We start from the raw sequence: 25,069 nt of genomic DNA on the forward strand, positions 1-25,069 counted from the left end.
AGTTCACTGGAATGTCCATGGCCTGGTTTCCTGAAGGACATAATATTTTATTGCACCACGGACGCCATTTTCCCCATTCCTTCTTTGGCAGCTATGCCATGTGGCAACAAGTGGTTGTGTTGCTTTGGCGGGGCGTGGAATAGTGGCCCGAGGAAGCTAAAGAAGAGGACGATAAGTTGCTCGAACAGACCTGCAAGAGCCCAAAAAGCAGATAGAAGAGAAGCAGACGACTCCACAGCTTCAATTCCAAATACAGGTAAGCAGATAGATCACTGTCACTAAACACGGCAAAATCTGTTGTAACCAGTGAACTGTTTTGCAAATTATTACAAATGTTACTTTTTAAAGTAGTTTATTATTGACTTCAAACAATAATGTATGGTTCTTATTATATGATATATATTATTATATTTTATTTCAATTTGATTTTTTTTTCTTAAATTGTTACTTTTATAGCTAAATGAGTTTGTACATTCGAGGAATTTTTCTTGTTGCTTCAGTGACAAACATCCAATGTGGGTGTGGGGTGAAAAAAAAAGCAAAAAAAAAAATTAAAATAACTTTTAAAATATAAAAATAATCTATAAAAGATTTTCTGTTTATAAACTGATGGAGATATGCAGTAGGCTGCAATGCAAGTAAAAATATGAACCGTGCACCAAATGTTTAAAATGAAAATTATAAGAACTATGTCCATTACTGTGAAAGGATAAATGCACAGAAAAAAACATCAATATAAGAGTTGGATGCAGTGGTTTTATTTTTAACTTGGAATAAGTGAAGCAGTACATTGGTACTTAGCACCCAGGTAAGATGTGGTTCTTTACAGTTACATTGGAATTTGAACTTGTTTACATGTAGTTATTCCTGAACGATGCTGAAGTAACTCTGCATGAGTCGCAGTTAGTAATAATCCTTTTGTATCTTATACTGGGGTCTGGGGTCGACCGTGGCTCAGGGTGGTTGGGAAGCGCATCTGTAACCGGAAGGTCGCCGGTTCGATCCCCGGCTCTCTGTCCTGGTCGTTGTGTCCTTGGGCAAGACACTTTACCCTATCGCCTACTGGTGATGGCCAGAGGGGCTGATGGCGCGATATGGCAGCCTCGCTTCTGTCAGTCTGTCCCAGAGCAGCTGTGGCTTCAACTGTAGCTGCCTCCACCAGTGTGTGAATGAATAGTGGCATTGTAAAGCGCTTTGGGTGCCTTAAAAAGCGCTATATAAATCCAATCCATTATTACTGGGCATTGGAATGGTTTATCCTTTTACCTCCTTTAAGATAAGCCAGCTTCATTCTGATTGGATGCTCTTCGTAAACAACAGGTTTGAAGGGGGGTGGGTTTCCTGTGCTTTTTTTTTTTTTTTTTTTTTTGGCTGTCCCATTTGGTTCTTTAGCCGTCAGAATTGTTGTCTGAAGACCAACAAGGATACCCAATGGATTTATTTTGCCAAATGGATCATCATGGCATTGCCGTATTGGTCCATTTGATCAACCTTTGTTTTTATTATTTATTTTATTTTATTTTCAGTTGTTACAGACGGGACAGACATGAGTGAGGGATAGGAAAGGGAGAAAGAAAGAGGAAGGAAAAGAAAAACAGAAGGGGAGAGGGACAGTGAGAAAGGGGGGGAAAAAAATATCTCCGGGATCACCTGTTGAGAGAAAAAGAGTAGAAAACAAGCAAAAAAACAAAACAAAACAAAGCAACATACTATACACAACACCATCGCATTAATCTAGCTAAGTGTAAACAGCAGCAAATACCAAATATTGAACGTTGTTGTGCAGCACGCAGGACAGACAGCGCACAATGTGCTTTGAAGTAGCAGCCAAGAAAGGTGTGATTCAAGTCTACGAACAGCAAACACCTGTGTGCACACCTGTGTGGATCGGCGCGCTTGTATTCAAATGGTTTCCCCATGTAATGGTCTGCAAGAGGATGTAGAGAGCCATAGCCCTGTCCCCCAGGGCATGAAGCAGGCATGGAGGAGATCCAGGCCCCAGACATCCAGAGGTCCCAGAGTGCAAGAGCCCAAGGAGGACCACCGGAGGGGCATCCGTGCCACCTTCATGGGAAGGGCTGAGGATCCCCAGACGAGGGGTCACCCAGTAGCCGCCAGGCAGAAACTAGAGGGGGCTGCACCGGCGTGCCCGCCGGCTCCGCCGGCAGCCAGCTGTGCCAGAGTGAACCGAGCCGCAGGCACAGAGGCCCGAGGGCCCTCCGCGCCCCGGAAGAGGCCTGACCGAGCAGCAGGCGCCAGGCCCCGCCAAGTAGCCACCGGGAGTGAGCTGGCACATGACCTGAGCGCCCAGCCCCGGACACCAAGAACCAACAATGCACCGACCCCTGAGGGCATCAGTCACTGGCAGGGAGTGTGGTGAGGGGAGATAGGCCTCCACACTTGGAGGGCCTGGGAGTTCCCAGAGAGGTGGAGTCTAAGACCCGACCTGACATATAGACACAGACAAACAGGCACACACAGACACAGACATGCATTCCCACCCTCATGCACACATATACAAACACTCAGCACTCACCCAACGTAGGAATAAACGTAAATGGACATGTACACACAATCACACTCCCCAAACATACTCTATACCCTGGGTCCAGGTATCCTCGCCCCCAGAGGGGGAAACGGCACCCAGACCCAAGAGATGTTACCCTTCCCTCCGGGGTGGAGGCAAGCAGACCGCCCCAGGCTCCGCAGCAGCAGGGAGGCCAATCGGACAGCAGTTTCAGCGGTTTCCTGTGCTTACAGAGCCAATAATAATAATAATGATAATAATAATAATCAGTCTGGAAGGAGCATTTAGAGCCAATGTAAGTCTGAGCTTTTTTAATTATTTGAAGCTTAGTTCACGTTTAATATAAACATCCAACATTTTAGCAATACTCTATATGACGCACAATAATAAGCTAACCAGCCAACCAGAATTTTTATTTATTTTTTCATAGCCATGGTGTTGTGACATTTCACTTTGCTGCTTTATTTAAGCCGTGGTGTGAAAAGACAGAATCTCGTTCTGTCCTGCAGTATTCTTAGTGTGTCGCATGCACGGACTGTACACAGCAGCAGTGTGTTAGCAGACATAGTGCTGATTGTTGGAGCTCTGTGGTCTGGACAGCTTTCAGAGCTCAGTTAGAGCTGTTGTTAGATTTCCTCTAAGTGTATTTTCAGCTGTATCAGATGACCTGTTAAACTACAACTGAACTGAACCAAATAATCCCCTCCAATTAAAGCAGTCACTCACCTATCTCAACCATCCAGGCTGAAATTTATCCTATTACGTAATATAGAAAAAGGGTACAAAGCAATAGAACTTAAAGGAACACAGTAAAAGTCAACTTTAGCAACTTTGGCTGTTTCAGCAGTTGTCCAGAGAACATTTTATGGTAATTTTCCAATGACAAAGACTCTTGAGGTTATGAAATTGTTATTAGAAGTAAAGAAGAAAGCAGGCTGATGTCACAAAGCAGCCCTCTGCAGAGATCTTAAATCTTCAGACTGCTGACTGCCTCCTGATTTATATCCAGTCAACAGCTGTTTCTTTTAATCATTCCTGAAGGAAGTAGCTTCCCTTTTACTTACAGTAACAAGGTACCATAACTCTGACCTGATTTTAATCCAAGCAACATTTCCTTTCCCCAGTTTGTATTTGCACAAGAACACTTCAAGATAATAACTCAAAAACAAAAAAGCTTTAAAAAAAATATTTTGCCATTGTGTTTTGTTAGGAAGTTATTGTGATTTGAGAAGTGTTATTTGCATGTCATAACCCAACGGTGTTGTCAGTCTGGGGCCTCCATGGTCGACCTCCTAACATCAGTCAGGTGTTAACCATATTCGGTCAGGGTTAAGTTATTATCCAAATTTTTTATTTATTTATTTAAATTTTTTTTTTTTCCCAAATCATGGTCACAGTACATAATGGAAACGTTGCCATTATACACAAAAAACAAAACAAAACAAACAAACAAACAAAAAAGAAACCCCCCCTCCCTCCCCACCCGAGGCTCATGTAAAGAGAAACAAAACAAAACAAACAAAAAAATGTATGTCACACATCTGGAAAATACGTTTTTATATAGTCAATAAATGGGTTCCAAGTCGCAGAGAATTTTTGTTGTGATGGGAGAACTCTGTATCTAAGTTTTTCCAAATGTTTTAACATCAAAATGTGCGCAATATAATTTGAAATCCTTTCCTAGCTTGTAAAAATGTGGCATATGGCTAAAACAAGACCCACACTGTCAGCACATCCAATCAGGAACACCTTGTGCTTTGTTCTAGATTTAAAATTTAGGCAGTGAATTTTGTTTGGAGCAGTAAGAGAAGATCTTCTAAGAAGAAGATTTTGTTTTTCACGTCCAAAAACAGAGTTAAATTAGTTTTTTTTAGAGAAAATAAGCAATTAGGTAATAATAAAATCATTGCCTAGCCAAAAATAATCAATCCCTATACAGATGACTCAGGCACAAATGACTGGTATTTTAAATAGATCATGTCTTGGTGGCTGCACTTTTACTGGGTCCTATCCTTCAGCTGTATTGGTTTCTTATTCTGCCTATCAGTAATTAGGAGTGGCATACTCTGTGCTCCTGGCAGTGGCTGGTGAGTGAGTGTTGGATATTCTTAAGTGAGTGACAACGGTCCTACATGTTGTCAGTGAGAGTGAGCCATCCTCACTGCTGATTTACAGTCGATCAGAGACAGCCGACCCAGACGGGCACAGAGAGACAGATCTATGTCTCAGGAGGGAGGAAGAGAACCCTGCAAAGGAACAACTAAAAGCCCCTCAAGAGCAAAACTCCTCAACGTCTCATATGCGAAACCAAAATGCAGTTATTTCATGACGCAGTTCAAAAGCACGCTGCAGTAGTTTTGACTATATTAGAAGTTTCACTTATTCTGAGTGACTGAACAAGCTTGGGGCTTCTACTACTCTTAGTTGACTAAGAAACTGCATATTTTGAGAAGCATGAAGGATTTGTCTTTCAGTTTATATGTTTAAACAGCTGGTCACAATCTCCCATGAACCGTTATGCTATCATGCTACCTACACATCCCTAACTTCACCTTCTGCACAGAACATCATAATATAGGCTTTTCTAAAAGGTCAGTGATAAAGAACCGAAACCCTTGAGACTGTGTGCTATACCTCATGTTCAGTGTTGGGGAGTAACGGAATACATGTACCGCCGTTACGTATTTAAAATACAAATTATGAGTAACTGTATTCCGTTACAGTTACCGTTTAAAAAGGTGGTATTTAGAATACAGTTACTTTGTTGAAATAAATGGATTACACGGCGGTACTTCCCTGTTTCATATTGTGGCGGGTCAGGACTGTTTGGGTTTTGTTTGACAGCAGCGTTCTGTTGTTCCGGGCGGCAGCGTTACGGCTGCCATGGTTACAGGGTGACGCTCTCTCTCTGTGTGTTTCCTGAGTGAGAGAGCGCCTGTTGTTGTTGTTGTGCTAAGCTAATAGGCAGAATGCTACCGGTATAGCTCTAAAGAATGTAGCATCATGGGCAGTGTAGTCCGTGCTGCAGGGAGAATGGACTGCCATACCCGTTATGTGTCTGTGAGCGAGGGAGGGAGAAAAAGGAAAAGTACGAGCTGTCATCGAGCAAAAACGGGAGCTGGAAGCATGTAAATATAATAATAACCACTGCAGCCAAGAAGAGTGCCTGACGAGCCCAGTTGTAAGTAAGCTATTAAGACTCGACTGTACACCGTGTTCGTGTTTTCCTCCAAAAACAATAAGTTCCGTTGGAGCAGCCTTTCAACGCCTCTCTCTGTCTCTCGCTGGCAAAGTTGACCCAGACAACAAAGTAAAGCTAGTTTTCGGCTACGAGCCCGACACAGAACCCACCGTATTTGCCAGAGGTCCCTTTACTACGGTTCGGAGCCGCGGACCTTCAGTAACAGTAATAAATCACAGCAATAGTACATTCATGTAGTTGTAAACAGCATGATAATATATTAAGTAATCCAAAGTATTCACAATACGTTACTCTCATTGAGTAACGTAACGGAATACGTTACAGAATACATTTTGGGACATGTATTCTGTAATCTGTAATGGAATACATTTTAAAAGTAACCTTCCCAACACTGCTCATGTTCTTAAAGTTAAGAATATGAGGTATAGCACGGAGAGCAACTATATTATTCCAAAAAACAACAACAAAAAACAGAGAAGAGTTTCTCCACTTCACTCTTAAGAGTGAAATTTCTCATTCAGGTGCAGCAACAGTAAATTTTAATGCTCTTGACTATTTTTAGAAGCACTTTATGTTTACCAGCACAGAAAAGCATGTTGTCTGTGTTATATTCTACTCATGAAAAGCATTTTTAATGTTGTTCGCTACTTTGGTGATATAAAGGTTAATCCAGTTTCATGAACAAAGTAGTGTATTCAAAGTACCAGAGATTTTTGTTTTTTTAATAAAAGCTTCATCACTCAAGTTTCTACTGCTGCCGTTAACCATTTACATAAAAACAGTTCATAAAATCATGAATATAGATATGCATAAATAACATATATATTACGTGAGTGCAAGATTACATTCCCGCTGCCTCGTGGGAATTTGTATTGACCTCATGTAAGAGTAAAAGACCCTAAGCTTAAAATGCTGATAATGTGCCAGTAAAGAATTTATATATTTGTATCGATAATGTTTGTACCGGTTTGTTTGGCACCTGTCATTCCTAAATTCTAGTGCGATAACACTGCCTCACTCGTGTGTGTAAAGTTTAATGCTAAAGTGTGGCGATTCACTCCTTAGTCTGTGAAGCTAAATGTGAAATGTCCTTTTTGCTTTTTAAAGCTTTCACAAAGCCTTTTTTGAAAATACGTTCTCCTTCTTAGCTTTGCAGACACTACCAGAGTGTGGAGAAGAGGCCTGAGTCAGGTCGAGTGTTGACAACAGTACAATGGGCAGAAAGGACGACAACTCCGAGTACTGGAGAGGTAACATTATTTCCTCTTAGGTTTTGGCCTCATACAGGTTAATTATTGTCTGTGTTTCCTGGAACTGTTTTGAAGTCTCTCTCTGTCCTTTGGTAGATGGCGATGACTCCAAACCTGATTTACAAACAGATACAAAGACTGGAAGTTTCAACCAGTGCATCCACCGCACCACCTCAGAAACTCATAACTTGGTAGGATAATCTTCTTTCTGCTGAGTCCCCCTAAGTTTGCATGAGGCTTTTTTTCCTTATTGTTAAGTACATTAACATTAATTAATTAATTACATTATATACAGTGCATTACATTATATTATTTGTTGCTAATTCAGATGAAAAATAACAGGTGTGAATGAGTAACCGATTAAACTAGGAGCATCATCTAATATGGCAGCAGCAGGGTCTTGTGTAATATGATTACCCCAAATAATCCACTGTGATTCAGTCGATGAAATAGGATCTCTATATAAAATATATTTTTGTAGTTGAACTTTCGTCTTATTTTGGATGGGAACACATCCCAGATGCAATTAAATTGCTGTTTGGAAAACTTTAGCTTGCTAAACATTTCTTATATAATCTAATGGCTTCTCAACACTTCTATGATTTTATCTTAATATATAAAAAAGGACAGAACTGAGTCTTTTATGATTTCAAACTATCCCATTATTGGAATTAAATTCTATGAAAAAAATGGACATTTTTTCAAATTGACACTCTGTTTTTCTCTTTCGCTTCTTATCCATAAATCTGACTCAAACACAACCAACGCTCAGGCTGATGACAACGCTGGCAGCGCCAATGATGATGAAGTGCAGGAGGGTCAGAGGGGAAAGAGCTGTGAGGATGATGAAGAGGGCCACCTGACCTATCACATCGGCCTCGTGATGAAAGAAAGATGTACTCATCACATTTCCCCCCTTTCCCCTTATGCTTTTCTTCTAAAAGGGCAACTGACACCAGAATAGCAACTCTAGAAATAGTTTTCTGTTACCGTGATCACCTGACTACTTTCACTGCTACAGAGGAACTGGCTTATTATTTAATTCAATTCCTCTTTTGTACAATAAATGTACTCTCAGGCACTTAGTCCAGGATGCTTAACCTTTCACTTTTTAATTTGCTGGAATGCATTACTGAAAATTAACCAAATGGTTTGTGATTAAACTTGAACTAAACCTCATGCCATAATTTGGAAGCATCACACAATCGTCTGGCTGTGGAAGAAGAATGAAAGGAAAGCGACTAGTTGACTTTTCAAATGTGTTTGTGACAAGTCAGAAGCTGCAGGAAGTGTGTTTTAGAGTGTTTTAAAAGTGCTCTGCTCTGGACTGCACTGGTGATCCAAATAAATATCTGTCTGTCCTTCCCAGATGAAGTTGTCTCTGCACTGGGAGAAGGAGCATTTGGAAAAGTAGTGAAGTGTATAGACAGAGAGAAGTAAGAACGCATGCTGAAAAATCCTTAGAGTCAATGGGTATTTCTAGTGCTTCGAGATTAGGGATGGGTATCGTTTAGGTTTTATCTGATACCGGTGCCAAACCGGTACTTTTGAAACGGTGCCGGTGCTCAAACCGGTGCTTAAAGAATGGAGAACACAAAATTGGTCCAAAAACCTCTCATGTTCAGCTGTTTTTTTTGTAAAAAGATAACAATGTTAGCCTTTTCTGCAGCTATGGGGCATATATGGTATCACTCTTGGCTGGAAGCAGTGCTTAAACAATGGAAAAAACACAAACTTTGTCCAAAAACCTCTCATGTTTAACTGTTTTCCACTTTTTCTTTGGTCATTTTAGCCTTTTTGGCCAGGGTGAAGGGAGTATCTGCCATCAAACAAGAAGACAGCCACATGTAGCTATGATGATGTTTGCTAGTTCACCTTACATGCATTAATGTAATAACGTGGTTAGCCTACTCAACGTAAATTACACACGAACAACATTAAGCTACTCACGCAGAGAAGAACGGCTGCTGCTGCCATCATCCTCATCATTTCTGCTACACTGGCAGGGCTAGGGGCCAGGACTCTCCTCTTCGGGTTTTTGGGGGATGTTGCTAACTCCGGGTCCGATAACAGGCACCACACCCGCAGTAGATGTGCTCGGTGTGAGCTCTCGCAGCAAGCTATCAAATACGGCGCATTTTTCGGCTTTTCGCTTTGCGTCGCCAGGTGTTTCATCGGATTTGAGGTGTTACTTCCTTTGCACAGTATCACAGTATCAGCTTAAAGCACTTGTTGCTGGCGGCTGAGTTTGCATCTTTTGCTGTGAAGTACAGCCAGACTTTGACCACTTCGCCTTGGGCAATTTTAATCTGTAGCTCTGCTCTAAAAGAACGTACGTACCTGGACCCGCCTACTATCCTCGGAAACGTAAAATGATTGGCTAGAATTCAAAGTGTATGACATCTAAGAAAAAATAAAGCACCGAAATGTGCGTTGCTTTTCGGTCTGGTTACTACCGTTTATGTCAGAACCGGTGCCATCATGGCACCGGATACCGGTACCCATCCCTATTCGAGATTAAATGTTTTTTTTGTTTTCAACATTCAGAGGTCCATATCAGCTTTAAACCTCATATACACCTCTGCATGTTGTGTGTCTGTTCGACAGAGATGAGCACGTAGCTGTGAAGATAGTGAGGAACATTGAGTGTTTCTGTGAAGTAGCGAGGTCTGAGATCGCTGTGCTGGAGGAAATCAACCGCCTGGATGATGATAACAGATTGTAAGTGTAGCTTACATGAAATCCAGGGGGTTACATTTTTCCTTGACAGCATTCAGTTAAATCTTTTTTCTTCTTGTTTAACTGATGGGCTGCAGGAAAGAATAGCTGTGTTATTGCTGTTTGCATTAATTTCTCATTCTAATCTCCAGCGATTGCGTTATTAAAGTGATTTATCGTGTCTTCTGACAGCGCCTGCGTGAGGATGCTGGACTGGTTCGAGCATAAAGGCCACGTCTGCATCGTGTTCGAGCTGCTCGGCCTCAGTATCTTTGAGTTTCTCCGGCAGAATGAGTTCCTGCCGTTCAGCGTGGGGCAGATTAGACGCATGGCCTTCCAGATCTTCAAAGCTGTGTGCTGTGAGTCGGGTGTTTACTTCTGTGAGACGTTGGCGATCTTGGGACTGAAACATCTCTTAGTTCCTAAAGACCTCTTTATTGTTTGTGGGGTTTTTAGATCATTTTAGGAGAGAAATCAAAACTAATGTAGTGTAACAAAGCGTAACCCTGTTAGCTTGTCTGCCACTACATTTTGATCAACAGTAGCTGACAAACAGGGAAAATTACTGATTCATTTTTTTAAAAAAAAAGTGTTTTTTTGCCTTCTACAGGGACAGTCGAACACTGTGTTGCTCAGCTTAAAAAATGGTTGATTTCATGCACAATCGTATTGTGCATTTTTGTGTGTTTTGCAGTTCTGCACCGTAACAAACTGACCCACACAGACCTGAAGCCAGAGAACATCCTGTTTGTGCGCTCTGACTATGACCTGGAGTATAATGAGGACTTGGTAAGAGTGCAATATCACGTCATGGTTTTATTTTAAGGTTTGCTATGTGATGAAGGATGTTTACTAGAGTGTGTGTGTGTGTGTGTTCCTGTTTGTGTGTATGCGCCCCTTTTTATGTCAGGAGTGTAAGGAGAAGAGGCTGAGGAGTCTTGACGTGACGGTTGTGGACTTTGGCAATGCCACATTTGACCACGAACCCCATGAATCCCTGGTTTCAACGCGTTACTACCGAGCTCCAGAAGTCGTACTTGGTACACAAACGGCTGACACATGCACACACACTCCTACATGAACACTCAGAGAATTAAGCTCAGTTATCTACATTTGTTTTGTATGTGTGTTCTCAGGTCTGGGCTGGAACCAGTCATGTGACGTTTGGAGTCTGGGCTGTGTCATGATGGAGTTTTACCTCGGACGTGCACTCTTCCCGGTACACACACACACACACACACACACACACACACACATGCACTCACACACAGTAGTATAACTGCTGGTTTTGTTTCAGACCCATGACAGTAAAGAACATCTGGCCATGATGGAGAAAGTCCTCGGACCGATCCCCCCACATCTGCTCAAACAGACCAGGTAGCTACACATATAACTACACACACACACACACACACACACGTCAAAGACAAATGAAATCAAGAAGCTGGAGGACTGCGGTTGTCGAAAAGTCATACTTACAACTTACAAGAGAAAACACAGAACTACTAATAGGAGAGCGAATAGAGAAGAGCAACAAATGATAACTAAGGACATTTGAGAACATGGCATGAAACCATGACTAGACAAAAGGGCTAGAGCAGTCTAATTATGCATTGCCCCTACAAAGATCCTTCCCAAAGGGTTTTCTGCACCATTCTCAGGGTCTCATAGGTCGTTCGTACCCATGGAGGCTGCATAAAAGCATCCCTAATTGAGTCCCAGTTAAGTGCAGGAGTGCCTTAACTGGCAGTCCTGCACTCAGCCTGCACTGCATACTGAAAGAGCACTTCATTACATACATCTGAACACTGAGGTGAATACTCTGAATGCAACTTTTCAAATAGCTCAAAGTTCAGCTGAATTTCCCCATAGTCTGCAAATGAATGCATATTTGCACCCACAGATGCAGATGATGAGAGAGACACTTTCAGTGAAATCCAAAAGAAATCATGTTAAACATGGCAGAAATGCTGCATTACATTTGTGCAAACAGACACTGTGCATGTGCCAATAAACAACTCTTATATGCAGCATTTTTCTAAAGAACTGTCCAAGGAACTGTGCACAAAGAACAAAAAATATATAAAATAACACTTTGATTAAAAAGATTGTGCATCTGCGGGAAAATGAAGGGTCTGCAAATGGTGATATAGAGCTTATCCATGATCTCTTTTGTGAATATGCTCTCCTCAGCTCCAGGTGTAATTTGAAGTAGTGTGTTGTGTGTGTTGACAGAGTGTTTTTGTCTGCAACTGAATATAAACACTGTGCGTGTAATCTGTGTAGGAAGAACCATTATTTGCACAGCGAGTGTCTGAACTGGGACGATGAATACATCAGGAAACACTGTCGACCTCTCAAGGTACCCAGCACTCACATCAACAGTCAGCTTCAGCTGTGAGCTGGGACTGGTAGCTGTAGGAAATCTGATTATTTCTGTCTCTCAGCTGTACATGCAGACGCAGAACGAGGAGGAGAGGCAGTTGTTCGATCTGCTCAGCTGCATGTTGGAATATGATGTGTCCAGACGGATCACCCTGGAGGAGGCACTGTGGCACCCGTTCTTCAGCCCACTGAGGACGCAGAAGCAGCAGCAGTGCAGCTAGCTAATGCATGCGTACACACACATGCACATACACACGTTTTCATATCTTAGTGAGGACCAGTGTCACGTCAGTGGGAGGATCCGGGGGTTTCTCTGTGAATTTCACATTCCCGTGGCAGCGTGCTCGGTGCTTGCTCAGATTTGAAGTTCAAGTTTTTGCTGTGGAAAGTAGCTTTCTTCCCACACAGACTGTACAGCGGACGCTAATGTTTTTGTCACTTTTTACGGAATAAAACTTTTGCGACTTCGGGAAAAAACGGCGTAAAACAAAAAACTGTACTTAAGCTGCGAGAAACCGCCTTTGTCCGCCGATCAACGGACCCTAACCCTGACCCTTTAATAAACGCTAAGCAGAATTGATATTGTCCTTGCAACATTGGAATTTCATAAATGCACGGATGGGTTGCTGAAGAATAACGTCACAATAATGTGATTGGTCACTTGCAATGTTGAACCTGGAACAACATTTTCATGATGATCTGGGAACAACACCAACACGACGATATCAGATCATCCTCGCTCGTACGTGATTGTCATGAGACACTCTTACAAACAAAATCACGACAGTTTAGTAATGCAGTAATGCAGCGTGCTTACGGGAAAGTAACAGTAATCTCATTGCTTTTTTTGCAATAGTAATCCCTATACTTGTTACTTTAAAAAAGTAATCAGATTACAGTAACACGTTACTGCCCATCTGTGGTGAGGACATCTCATTGGCATAATGCTTTCCCTAGCCTCACCATCAAAAATGAATACCATACTATAACCCGTAGCCTAAACCGAACCATGACCTAATAGTGACCCTGACACTTTAACCACATTTTGAGCCTCAAAAATACCTGAACAGGCATTTTGTCCCCATAAGTGACTGTTCGTCCTCACAAGTATAGTGGCATGCCAATTTTCTGTCCTCACAAAGATCTTTAAACATGTACACACACACAAACATACAAAGACGCACTAAACATCTACCTCAGGCTCTAACTAAAGAGTGCAGATTATTTGATTGCTTGGTTTTTAATTCTGAATTGAATTTTCAGCTGTATTTATAGATTCAAAGAGCATTCCTGTTTGAAATAATCCCACCACGATGCTATAATCCTCACAGTGCTTAATTCCATGTTTTCGATTATTTTTTTTTTGTCAGCTGTTTGTAATAAAGATTTCAGATTTGATGTGTCCGAAATTTATTCTGTCCCTAAGTGCTGATCCCATTCAGGGTTGCAGGAATATCGAGAATATCTGTGTAAACCCTGGAGAGGTCCCCAGTATAGAATTGCTGTTTTATATGATTAATTGGTATTGTTTTTGTAAAAGTACTTTCTGCTCATGTGAAATCATGTTAATGTCTAAAGAAAAAAACAACACAAAATGTTGTTTTTCCAGAGTTTTTCAGATACAAACTTGCATACTACAGCGTGTATACACTAAAAGGATTGCATTTTTGCAACAAGTTCATCCTCAAAAGATAAAAAATAAAGTCATCGAGCTATATTAATATAAATAATATAATATAATAATAATGTAGAAAGAGTATTTTTACTCAGTTGTTTAAATATAGAATTTGTATTCTATTTTTATCCTATTGTATATTCTATTCTATTTTATTCTACTGTATATAGTATTTTATTTTATTCCATTCTATTCTGTACAGTTGTGTACAGTATATTATTTGTATTGTATTCTAATTTTTGCTATATAACTTTTGCACTGTCCACTTTCTGCTGTGTCAAAACAAATTTCCCACCTGTGGGACTAATAAAGCTTATCTTATCTTATCTTATCTTATCTTATCTTATAAGTTGGTCATAATGTCTAAACAAAAAAAGGAAGAATGTGGAGATTCCTATTTCATCAAGAAGTTCATGTTTGGGTGTGTAAGTACGTAATACGATAAATTGGCATTTGAAAAACACACTCGGTATGTAAAGAACAAAAACTTAAAAAAGTGGGAATTTTATGTGTTTTGTACTAAAGTTTGTGGTAGTTGAGATTTGGGCCTTAGAGCTACTAAAAAAGGACGCTGACAGAGTCTCTCAGAGCCACCAATGACCATTTTTAACATTCACTGTAACTATAATGAGTGATCTCTACGGCAAAGATAATCTGAGTGACCTTGCTGGCACAGAGCAGCATGATGTAATGGCAAATATTTGTTCAGATTTTTAGCTGAGCTTATTATGCTTAATGTAGATGCTGCAGCCTATCAGTCTAAAGTAAATGTCAGCTATCTAAGCTCATGCTGAAATCTCTGACATTTGCTGGTGTAACTGCCTTGTTGATACAGACCGCTGACATGTAAAGTGGACGGTAATTTCAAGATTTAAGTAGACGAGGAAGTCTCCATGACTGAACAGTTATCCAGGTATGAAATGTTACATGTGCAATAGCTGCTACTCCGAAAAACAGCCGGCTCATCGGCTATCTGAGAGTCATCAGCTGAAATTACATGGATGTAATAAAACAGGATGAAAACAAAATGTGTCCGAGAGCCAAGGCGCACTATTTATTGATAACGTTATCGGTTCCGCCTGTTTCCACACATGCAGCTGCATGTTGTTTATGATCCGTATGACCTCAGTTTACTTTTCACCAAAGAGACGCTGCATATCTAAAGCCATAGGCTGTAATTTTAAATGCAAGATAAGGTTGTCAATTTAGTTTTTTCCTGTGATAAATCTGGAAATTTCCATCTTTATCCAGTTGAAGATTTTGTCAGTAAAATTATCAAAATGATGGTTAAAAGGATTTTATAGCGACTAAGAGTATTTAGGTCCTAAAAAGATGAGAATTCTTCAGACTCTTGTGAATGTTGCCAGTTTAATAATCACTTAAGAGCTAACTGCACTACTTGTGTAATAACAGTGGCAGCACTTCAGCTCATTAACTGACTGTGTGGTCACTGTAACTGAAGACTGCTACATGTTCTGGTTGTAAATGGACCTGTTCTTATATAGCGCTTCTGTGCTGTACATTCAACTTGTACATTCACCCAAGGACTTTTTTCTACGCTGTTTCTAAGTGCTTCCTATCTAACATTCACACATATTCATACTCCGATGGATGCATCGAGAAACGTGTGGTTCTTGCCCGACACATACAGACTGGGATCGATCACCTGATCCCCACTACACAACACTGTTGTGTTATCCCAAGTTCTGTAGTGAAGTTTTGATGTATAAAGCTAATGTCCTTTTGGCACAGCTGCTTTGTGTGAAAGGTAAAGTGTAAACACTGCATCACTGGTCGACCTCTTGACCTTGGTTGTATCACAGGGCAAACTAACAGAGACATACAACCATTCATAATCACATTTACATCAAGGGCCAGTTGATAGAAGGAAGCCTGAGTACACCACAAGAACCCACACCGATACAGGGAGAACATATGAAGGCTTCAGTGGGCCTTGAACCCAGGACCTTCTTGCTGTGAGGTGGTAGTGCTAGCTACTGCACACATGTCCCTCCTGCCAGGACCTACCTGTGGGACAACTGTTTGTGTAATACTAATTTCTGCTCTGTAGTTTTCTGTGCTGCCGTTTCATCCATCCATCTTCTTTTGCCCATCCAAATTCAGGAAGCTTATTAAGGCACAGGAAAGCATGCAAACTCGAAACAGAAGGGCCCCAGCTACATGGTGGATTTGAACCCAGGACCTAACCAGACCATCGTGATGTGCTCCAGAGTTTGTGAGTCAAATTCCAGAATTTTATCAGCATTTTGACAAATTATCAGTAGGGATGGGTACCGGTATCCGGTGCCATCATGGCACCGGTTCTGAAATAAACGGTAGTAACCAGACCGAAAAGCAATGCACATTTTGGTGCTTTTTTTTCCTGAGCTGTGATCCACTTTAGATTCTAGCCAATCATTTTACGTTTCCGAGGATAGTAGGCGGGTCCAGGTACGTACGTTCTTTTAGAGCAGAGCTACAGATTAAAAACGCCCAAGGCGAAGCGGTCAAAGTCTTGCTGTACTTCACAGAAAAAGATGCAAACTCAGCAGCTGCAACAAGTGCTTTAAGCTGATACTGTGACACTGTGCAAAGGAGGTAACACCTCAAATCTGATGAAACACCTGGCGACGCATAGCGTTTTTTTTAAAAGCCGAGAAATGCGCCGTATTTGATAGCTTGCTGCGAGACCTCACACCGAGCACATCTACTGCGGGTGTGGTGCCTGTTATCGGACCCGGAGTTAGCAACATCCCCCAAAAACCCGAAGAGGAGAGTCCTGGCCCCTAGCCCTGCCAGTGTAGCAGAAATGATGAGGATGATGATGCAGCAGCAGCCGTTCTTCTCTGCGTGAGTAGCTTAATGTTGTTCGTGTGTAATTTACGTTGAGTAGGCTAACCACGTTATTACATTAATGCATGTAAGGTGAACTAGCAAACACCATCATAGCTACATGCGGCTATCTTCTTGTTTGATGGCAGATACTCCCTTCACCCTGGCCAAAAAGGCTAAAATGACCAAAGAAAAAGAGGAAAACAGTTAAACATGAGAGGTTTTTGGACAAAGTTTGTGTTTTTTCCATTGATTAAGCACTGCTTCCAGCCAAGAGTGATACCATATATGACCCATAGCTGCAGAAAAGGCTAACATTGTTATCTTTTTACAAAAAAACCAGCTGAACATGAGAGGTTTTTGGACCAATTTTGTGTTCTCCATTCTTTAAGCACCGGTTTGAGCACCGTTTAAGCACCGGCACCATTTCAAAAGTACCGGTTTGGCACCGGTATCGGATAAAACCTAAATGATACCCATCCCTAATTATCAGTTAGTCTGGTAACTTAGGACTTCACCCCGTCATCTAAATATGAACACTTCTGGCTAAAGAAAATGACATGGATGTTGGCAGAAATGATCAAATTAAAAACATGGCTCCACAAACCACGGTGTGACATCAAAGTCATTTACAGAGAGCCAGGAGATTCCAGAGACTTGTAAACTGACTTTCTAACAGGCTTCTCATCCCACGTCCTTGTGGGATTTCTCCAGGCTGTACACAGACAATGTCCTCTGTGAGTCTCTGTGGAATATCAGGCTTGCAGTAAGTGGGCATAAAGGGCGTAAATATTCGGTAATTATAGTCATTCTAATCTTGGGACTGGTCTGAACCCCTCCAGACTTATCAGGAGTGCACGTCAAAGTCTGTGAACTGAAGCACTGAACTTCCTGCCCCCTGCTATCACTGACCTCTGACCCCTCGTTTCACATGGAGCAACGGAATAAATATCCAAGTTATACATAAATGTTGTTGTGCTCACATTTCTCCCTCCTACAGTCATTCAGCACAGGGAGTACCAAAGAGAAGTACTGGCCTCACTCCTAAATATTTCAGGAATTACCCTGGTTTTTCATAATTTATCATAACTAATAAATATATGGCTAAAACAGATGACATAATAAACCTGAATTCCCCTTGACTGTCAGATGATATTTGTGATTTTTTTTCCCTGCCAAAATATTATACAGATTAAGCAGATCAAATATGAATCAGAACTATAGCATAATTTAAATAATTAAATTAGACAAACAAAGAAAGCAAAAGTTTTGACTTGAACTTTATTAGCTCCGTGGCCTGTTCGTAGCCAGGCTCGAAGGAACTGGGTGTAATCACATTGAAGCCTGAGGTGCAAATATGGTACTTAAAAAAGCATCATATTTAGTGATAATATAATATAATATAATATAATATAATAATGTACTTCAGGGGTTACAAAGCCTATTAATCAATGCTTTATCCCTCTGAGAATCATTCACATGTGTTTTTGTATCTCGAGTTTCCCAGTTTATTTCACAGACTTGTTGTGGCCGTTTGTGGTCCTGCATGAGCTTCATCATTGGTGACTGGTTGCAAGAGTGCAGGGTTTAGTGTGTCTCTTCTAGAAGCAGAGGCTTGAGTCTGCACATTTGGTTGTGGGTCGCCTCTCTCTGTGACAGCTGCTCTGGCTGCCAATGAGCTGCCTGTAATGCAGGAAAACATGGCTACCAACTGCAGCCGCACCTCCCTTTGCCAAATGGCATACACTATAGGGTTGATTAGTGAGTTGGAGAGTCCCAGCAGCCATATATGATTCTCAATCACAGCTTTGAGAGCACAGCTTTTACAAAGAATGTGCACTATGGACACCACAAAGAAGGGGCACCAGAGGACTAAGAAGCAGCCCACGAGCACCGCCACCGTCCTCAGGGCCTTGACGTGACTCCAGTAACTGATCCTCGGATATGAATGGTGAGGCTTTTGCTGGTTATGTTGCCTGTGGTGGTCACCATTCCAGGAGCTCGCTTGCCTAACGCGGCAGATCTGCTTCTGGTGGTTGCTGGCGATCTTCAGGATATCCAGGTAGATGTAGATGAAGATGGCGAGCACTGGGAAAAAGACGACGCTGAGGAAAATGACGATGGGCACATTGTGAATCACAGAGAAGAAGGCGCAGAAGCCATCATAGTTTGATTCCACCTGCAGCTGCCGCACCATAACTGAGGACAAGAGGACATGAGGTGTTTTTTTTATATATTCTTTATATATTTATATGCTCAGATTACAAATCAAACAATGCAAAAACTTCATACATTTTAGCAATAACAAGGTGACTGTAATAACTCATTTCCTTTCTTTTTATAGTATTGCAGCGTATCTTGACCCTGGAGACAACACTACACTGACTCCAAGAAAATAGTGACTGTTTTGAAGGGGAAAATATATGTGCAGTACAATGAGTCTGCACTTTTTCTATGAAAAAGTATCCTCTATAAAAATACTTCAACCCTGCATTGCCTACGTTTGTAGAGTCTTTTTTTTCTCCCTTTAACAGCACATAATTGCATTTCTTGGTGCATTACCTCCAAACGTAGGCCGGCTGAATGTAATGCAATAGAATGTAAAAGCCTTTGGCAGGGTTTTGCATCACATTAACTTTGTGTATTTGCATCAGGTTGATTGATCTGGCCAGTACAAACCCTTACATGCAGGTCCGCACCAGCCAGGGCCTTAATTAGGCATTCATCTAATTGGTATTCCTTAAGCTATCTGTTCAAAACAACACTAGCAGTGTTAAAAGAGGGGTAAAAAAAACAGTATTTAAGGGCTAATACTAAAAAATTAGTTACTTAGCACCGCACCAGGAGAACAAACAACCCGGTCACAAGCCAGTGTATTCCCAGTGCCGATCCCATGCCAGGGTAAATGTGGAGGGTTGTGTTGGAAGAGCATTGGCCATAAGATCTTGGTCAAATCAAGCATGCAAATCATCCAGAATGAGATTTCCATACATCGGTCAGGACTTGGATTAACAACTGCCTCTGGTGCTGTTGTGTGTGCAGGAGACCAGGTGAATTAGAAGCAAAGAGAGTGGTGGGAAAAAGAAAGTAAAAGGCTTAAATGAGTTCAGAAAAAAATGGCTTCCATTGATTCTCTAGAGAGATTCATCAAGCTGCAAAGGACGTGTAACAAGTTAGCAGAGATGGGCAGTAACGCGTTACTTGTAACGCGTTACTGTAATCCGATTACTTTTTTCAAGTAACGAGTAAAGTAAGGGATTACTATTGCAAAAACGGTAATTAGATTACTGTTACTTTCCCGTAGGAACGCTGCGTTACTGCGTTACTAAAACCGTGATTTTCTTGCGAGAATGTTTCATGACAGTGACGTAAGCGAGTGTGATGTTCGTGACAACAGCTGTGTGCAGATCAACAATGGATCATATATCGAGTGCAGGAGAGAGTATGAGCGTGCAGCGTTTAAAGCGTGGAAGTACTGACCTTACTTTGAGTTTGATTCCATAAAAAGTGACAAAAACATTAGTGTCCGTTGTGCGTGGGAAGAAAACTTCTTTTTACAGCGAAAAAACCCCCTAAACTTCCAAGCAAGCACCGAGTAGCTACGACTGGGAAACTGGGAAACTCACAGAGAAACTGCGGTATCCTTCCACTGACCGCTGCGGCACACCTGCACCAGGATAAACCTCCGCCTACTCTACTCCTGCTTTACAGGTGAAAATAGAGCAAAAGGACCGCTAGTCTTTGACTTTATTTATTTTCTGCTGTGTTTTACTTGCATCTGAAAGAGTGAGTGTAAACACAAATATATATATATATATATATTTTATTCAATTCAATTCAATTCAATTTTATTTATATAGCGCCAAATCACAACAAATGTCGCCTCAAGGCGCTTCATAGATACAGAGAAAAACCCAACAATCATATGACCCCCTATGAGCAAGCACTTTGGCGACAGTGGGAAGGAAAAACTCCCTTTTAACAGGAAGAAACCTCCGGCAGAACCAGGCTCAGGGAGGGGCGGCCATCTGCTGCGACCGGTTGGGGTGAGAGAAGGAAGACAGGATAAAAGACATGCTGTGGAAGAGAGACAGAGATTAATAACAGATATGATTCAATACAGAGAGGTCTATTAACACATAGTGAGTGAGAAAGGTGACTGGAAAGGAAAAACTCAATGCATCATGGGAATCCCCCGGCAGCCTACATCTATTGCAGCATAACTAAGGGAGGATTCAGGGTCACCTGGTCCAGCCCTAACTATATGCTTTAGCAAAAAGGAAAGTTTTAAGCCTAATCTTAAAAGTAGAGATAGTGTCTGTCTCCTGAATCCAAACTGGAAGCTGGTTCCACAGAAGAGGGGCCTGAAAACTGAAGGCTCTCCCTCCCATTCTACTTTTAAATACTCTAGGAACAACAAGTAGGCCTGCAGAGTGGGAGCGAAGTGCTCTAATAGGGTGATATGGTACTACAAGGTCATTAAGATAAGATGGGGCCTGATTATTTAAGACCTTGTATGTGAGGAGCAGGACTTTATGTGCTGGAATGTGCAGAAAATAGGTTTAAATGTTTAACTAATTTCTTCCAGTCAGAGAATGTTGCATATAATTAAATTTTTGCTTGATGCATAAAGTTAAAAGATTAAAACTAACAAAACAAGTTTTAAAAAGAGACTTTTCCATTTGATTACATTTTGTATGATGGATTATGTAGAAAAAGTAGAATTGGGCTGAAAGATCTATCGCTTTATCACCTATTCAGGTTGTAAATCGTGTTTTTAAAAAGTAACTAAGTAACTAAGTAACTAAGTAATTAATTACTTTTGAAAATAAGTAATCAGTAAAGTAACGGGATTACTTTTTGGGGGAAGTAATCCGTAATTAATTACGGATTACTTTTTTCAAGTAACTTGACCAACACTGCAAGTTAGTGTGGTTAAGGATAGAGATAAACTTGCTAACAAGTAAAGAGAGTGTGTTGAGAAAATAGAAGGCTCGTTTCTGATGAATGAAAGAGTAGATGATGGATGGAGGACAGTTAATGAATCAGGAAGTGTGAAGGGCTGCTAAGGAGAAATTCTGGGAAGAGAAGGTGGTAAGGAAAGGTCAGTGGTGCAGGAGGAAAGGAGGAGGAGGCTTCAGAGGAGGCTCATGGATGTAGTGATGGAGGACATCATAAAGGCCCGAAGAAGAAGAAGAAGACACGAGGAGAACATGCAGAAACAAAAGCTTGGACGGAGAGTTTCATATTAAGCAGTGGCATCAGTTTTTGTTGCTTTTGCAGTTTAGATGAATGGAACACTTGCAAGAGGACACTTATTAGATTTGCCATTGGAGAGGAATAAAACAATGGAGTTACATGATCCGTCTCACTGGACCGCAGCAGTTCAGATTTTACCGTGCATGCCTGTAGGCCTCTCATTACGGGAGTAAAACACCCTGAATACTCATATGATAGAAACTTATCAGTCAAAAGGAAGCCACACTCAAAAGTGCACGCAGGCAATCTCAACGTGATCTGCAACATCCTGAACAAGCCTTCCTCGAGGACTCTCGAGGTGAATACAAAGTAAAATGAGATTTGTGTTTCTCATCCGTAAAGTCCAGTGGTATATAATTTGAACTTACAGTTTTGGAGCAGTGACTAAATCTGGGGCTTTTGCTTTTCCAGGTAGAAATTTCAAAGAGGAGCATTTGAACTCTTAGGTCAAATCCAGAGTCTAAACCTTGTATCGCCCCTTCTTACATATGCCTTTAGATTACATAAAAGCACAGTCCTCTGCATATTTCAACACACTGATTGATCATTTCTGTTTCTCACCTGGCATAAATCCCATGGTGAGTGAAATGATCCACAGAACCAGCAAGGCTCCAGCTGCCGTCCCCTTCCCAGACAGCAGCGAGTATCGCAGGGGTATCTTGATGGCAGCATAGCGGTCCAGTGAGATGAGAAACATGGACATGATGGATGCTATGCAGGGTGATATCACAAATACCATTCGCAGCAGGCAGCGGGTCTTGTCCTGGCCAGTGGAAGGCGTAGTGTTTGAGGGACGATCAGCGAGACTGACATTCCTGCTGAGGTCTTCTGTGGCCAGGCCAGTGATGGCTACGCCAACCAGACAGTCGGCGAGTGCCAAGTTGAGCACAAAGCACCAGCTCTGGCTACACTTCTTGAGGAGTAGCTTAAGTAAAGCAGCAGCCACGAGCAGGTTTGTGGAGATGATGAGGGAAGAGGCGACGCTGAGCATCATACCCATCACCCGAGGGGAGTGGCCAAAGGAGGTCACTGTGGGTTGGTTGGAGCCTATGTTGTCAGGAGTCATCCTAAAAGGCGCTAAGACGTATGCTTGCCCAGTTAAATTCACAAAGCCAGTGTATAGCTGCAATGGGCCAATGTTGTTGTGATCACAATCAGAGATTTAACTCTTACAGTCATTGTCCGTCAAAACACAAAACGTGAATCTAGCAAAAAAAAAATTCGCAAAGATCCTCAAACACAAGTTTTGAACTTATTTCAGGCTGTTTAACATACCAAATGAAACATCAGATATCACAGTACTCAGTCCAATGGCTAAAAATGTGACTAAACTGAAGAAGCGTGCGTTCAATCACCGCAATCAGAAGAATCTTCTCAACAATGGCCCATTAAATGAATCTAGCTTGCAGTAAAGAACTTTAGGAGAGTTAGCTTGTTCTGAAAAGCATCCATTGGATCTCGGCAAACTCGGCTGTATCCTTAAAATCCCTTCAACTAATGGAAGGAGGACAGAAACGCAACAATATCAGCAGGTCTCTCTTATCCCCTCCCCTCTCACACACAGTCTGCAGACACACACACACCATCGTAGAGAGCACATATATCCCCTTCACTGCTCATCCGCTGCTGCTGTTGCCTCTTTGTGGTTGAACCTTGTCCCAGCTTTCCCCTCTTCTCTCATTCTCTCTCTTCCATGCCGGAAGATTCCTACTTTTATAATCACTTTATTGTATTTATCATCTTTAATCGTGAGGGTTGTTTTTTGTTTTGTTGTTTTAACTAGGGCAGGTTAGCACTAATGCTTCCTTTTAGGGAAGACATAAATCATTTACAGTGGGTGAGTAACTAATAATAGTAAACCACCAAATAAGATTTAGCTTTTTAGTTCTGCGATTGTGAGAAACATGTAAGAAGAGGCTGTGTAATATAGTCTTTTAACTCCACTTTAAACTATATATATCACTATTTATGGCAAAAAACAACTAAAGGAAAAACACACATCGTAGTAACTGTGCTTTCCCACCTGATCTCTACTTGTGAAGCACATTTGTCAAAGCTAAGCTAAGGTTTAAAACTTCTGTACTTCTGTAAATTTGTTGGCTCGTGTATTAGTACTACTGCTCACTATTACTTGTGGTTACTGGAGGAGTAGAGCCAGAGTTGGTGCCAACCTAAATAACTAATACAACGGGCTGTAGCCGGACAAACATGATGCTTGGACTAAGTTGATTTTTTAATGGAATGAAATTAAATGCTCAATCACTTGCCAAAAGCAGAGAGTTTCTAAGACTTGGTTTCATACAGATGTTCTATGCCTATGACTTCCAAACATGAACAAGAGGAACACACATTGCTGGTTGTTGCACATATTTTTGGCACTGCCCTCTGGTGACAGCAAACAGCTACGTTTTGTAGCACATGCCGGAACTGGAGTTACATCAAATAACTATTATTTTACTACAGCGCCTGTTCAGAAACAAAATCTTAAAGTATGGAAACTTTTCATGGGTGGAAAAGAAAGCATTTATTGGGGCATCTACAAGACAAATTTTGGGCTTAACATCTGTAAATCAGTGTAGATAATTTTGACAATATTGAGGGAAAAAATGAGGTGCAAAAAACAAAAACAAGGTTGGGAGCTTCCACCTAAAACAGACCCTTAAAAGTTCCCATAAATCTGAACAATTTAACTGTAACTATAGATATCATAGGTATGTAAAAATGCTAATATTCCTAGCATATTTATAATGAAACTTTCTACCACATAAAATGGTAAATATCTTTCCTATTTTAATAAATGTGTCGTTTTGCTGAGCACCTGGGGTGTTTTTGCCTTTTGGTGATAGTGTTACAGAGAGTAAAAGGATGCACGTGTGGGTATTAACTGTGAGCAACATTAATAAAACAAAGCAAACCACATAAAGTAGATATTTACTTTTCAGTTACAATGTAAGCAAAGCAATGGTTTGGATTATGTTGATTCATCCAGTTTGCTCCTCCATAAAAAAGCCAGCAGCATACATTATATTACCTTTCAGAGTGTGTGATAGCATATTATCACCACATGTATCCAAGCAAATTTTGCCCTGTGGACTGCAGGTTTATTGTTTGAGTGTCCAGAAGTGCAATAACACGGGGACGTGTGACAGCGGAGCTGAAAAGAGACACATTTTCAGACTTTTGTGGTAAGAATTAAGCTGTTGTTCTTTCTGTTGATCATT

The 25,069-nt window shown here is 41.2% G+C and overlaps 2 protein-coding genes across 3 annotated transcripts; one reads left to right on the forward strand and one right to left on the reverse strand.

The window, feature by feature from the left end:
• The first annotated feature begins 87 nt into the window (after positions 1–87).
• LOC102799659 (dual specificity protein kinase CLK4-like) lies at positions 88–12,532 on the forward strand. 2 transcript variants are annotated; one of them, XM_035905334.2, is made up of 13 exons: positions 88–256; positions 6,878–6,979; positions 7,076–7,170; positions 7,752–7,875; positions 8,349–8,415; positions 9,587–9,700; positions 9,890–10,056; positions 10,392–10,486; positions 10,608–10,737; positions 10,834–10,916; positions 10,995–11,074; positions 11,984–12,059; positions 12,145–12,532. In XM_035905334.2, the coding sequence occupies exons 2-13, from the start codon at positions 6,943–6,945 to the stop codon at positions 12,301–12,303; spliced, it is 1,227 nt and encodes a 408-aa protein (XP_035761227.2). In that variant the 5' UTR covers positions 88–256; positions 6,878–6,942; the 3' UTR covers positions 12,304–12,532. The 2 variants fall into 2 exon arrangements, with proteins under 2 accessions (XP_035761227.2, XP_006785191.2); XM_006785128.3 differs by having other exon boundaries at positions 6,886–6,979.
• A 5,570-nt stretch (positions 12,533–18,102) lies between these two features.
• LOC102799947 (glucose-dependent insulinotropic receptor) lies at positions 18,103–22,914 on the reverse strand. Its single transcript, XM_006785129.3, has 2 exons — positions 22,410–22,914; positions 18,103–18,788 (listed from the first exon to the last, which is right to left on the reverse strand). Exons 1-2 carry the CDS (start codon positions 22,912–22,914, stop codon positions 18,103–18,105), a joined length of 1,191 nt encoding a protein of 396 aa, XP_006785192.3.
• Between the last annotated feature and the right edge of the window lie 2,155 nt (positions 22,915–25,069).

Source organism: Neolamprologus brichardi, chromosome 10, assembly GCF_056152115.1.
Source record: "Neolamprologus brichardi isolate AB-2024 chromosome 10, ASM5615211v1, whole genome shotgun sequence".
NCBI classification, from domain to species: Eukaryota; Metazoa; Chordata; class Actinopteri; order Cichliformes; family Cichlidae; genus Neolamprologus; species Neolamprologus brichardi.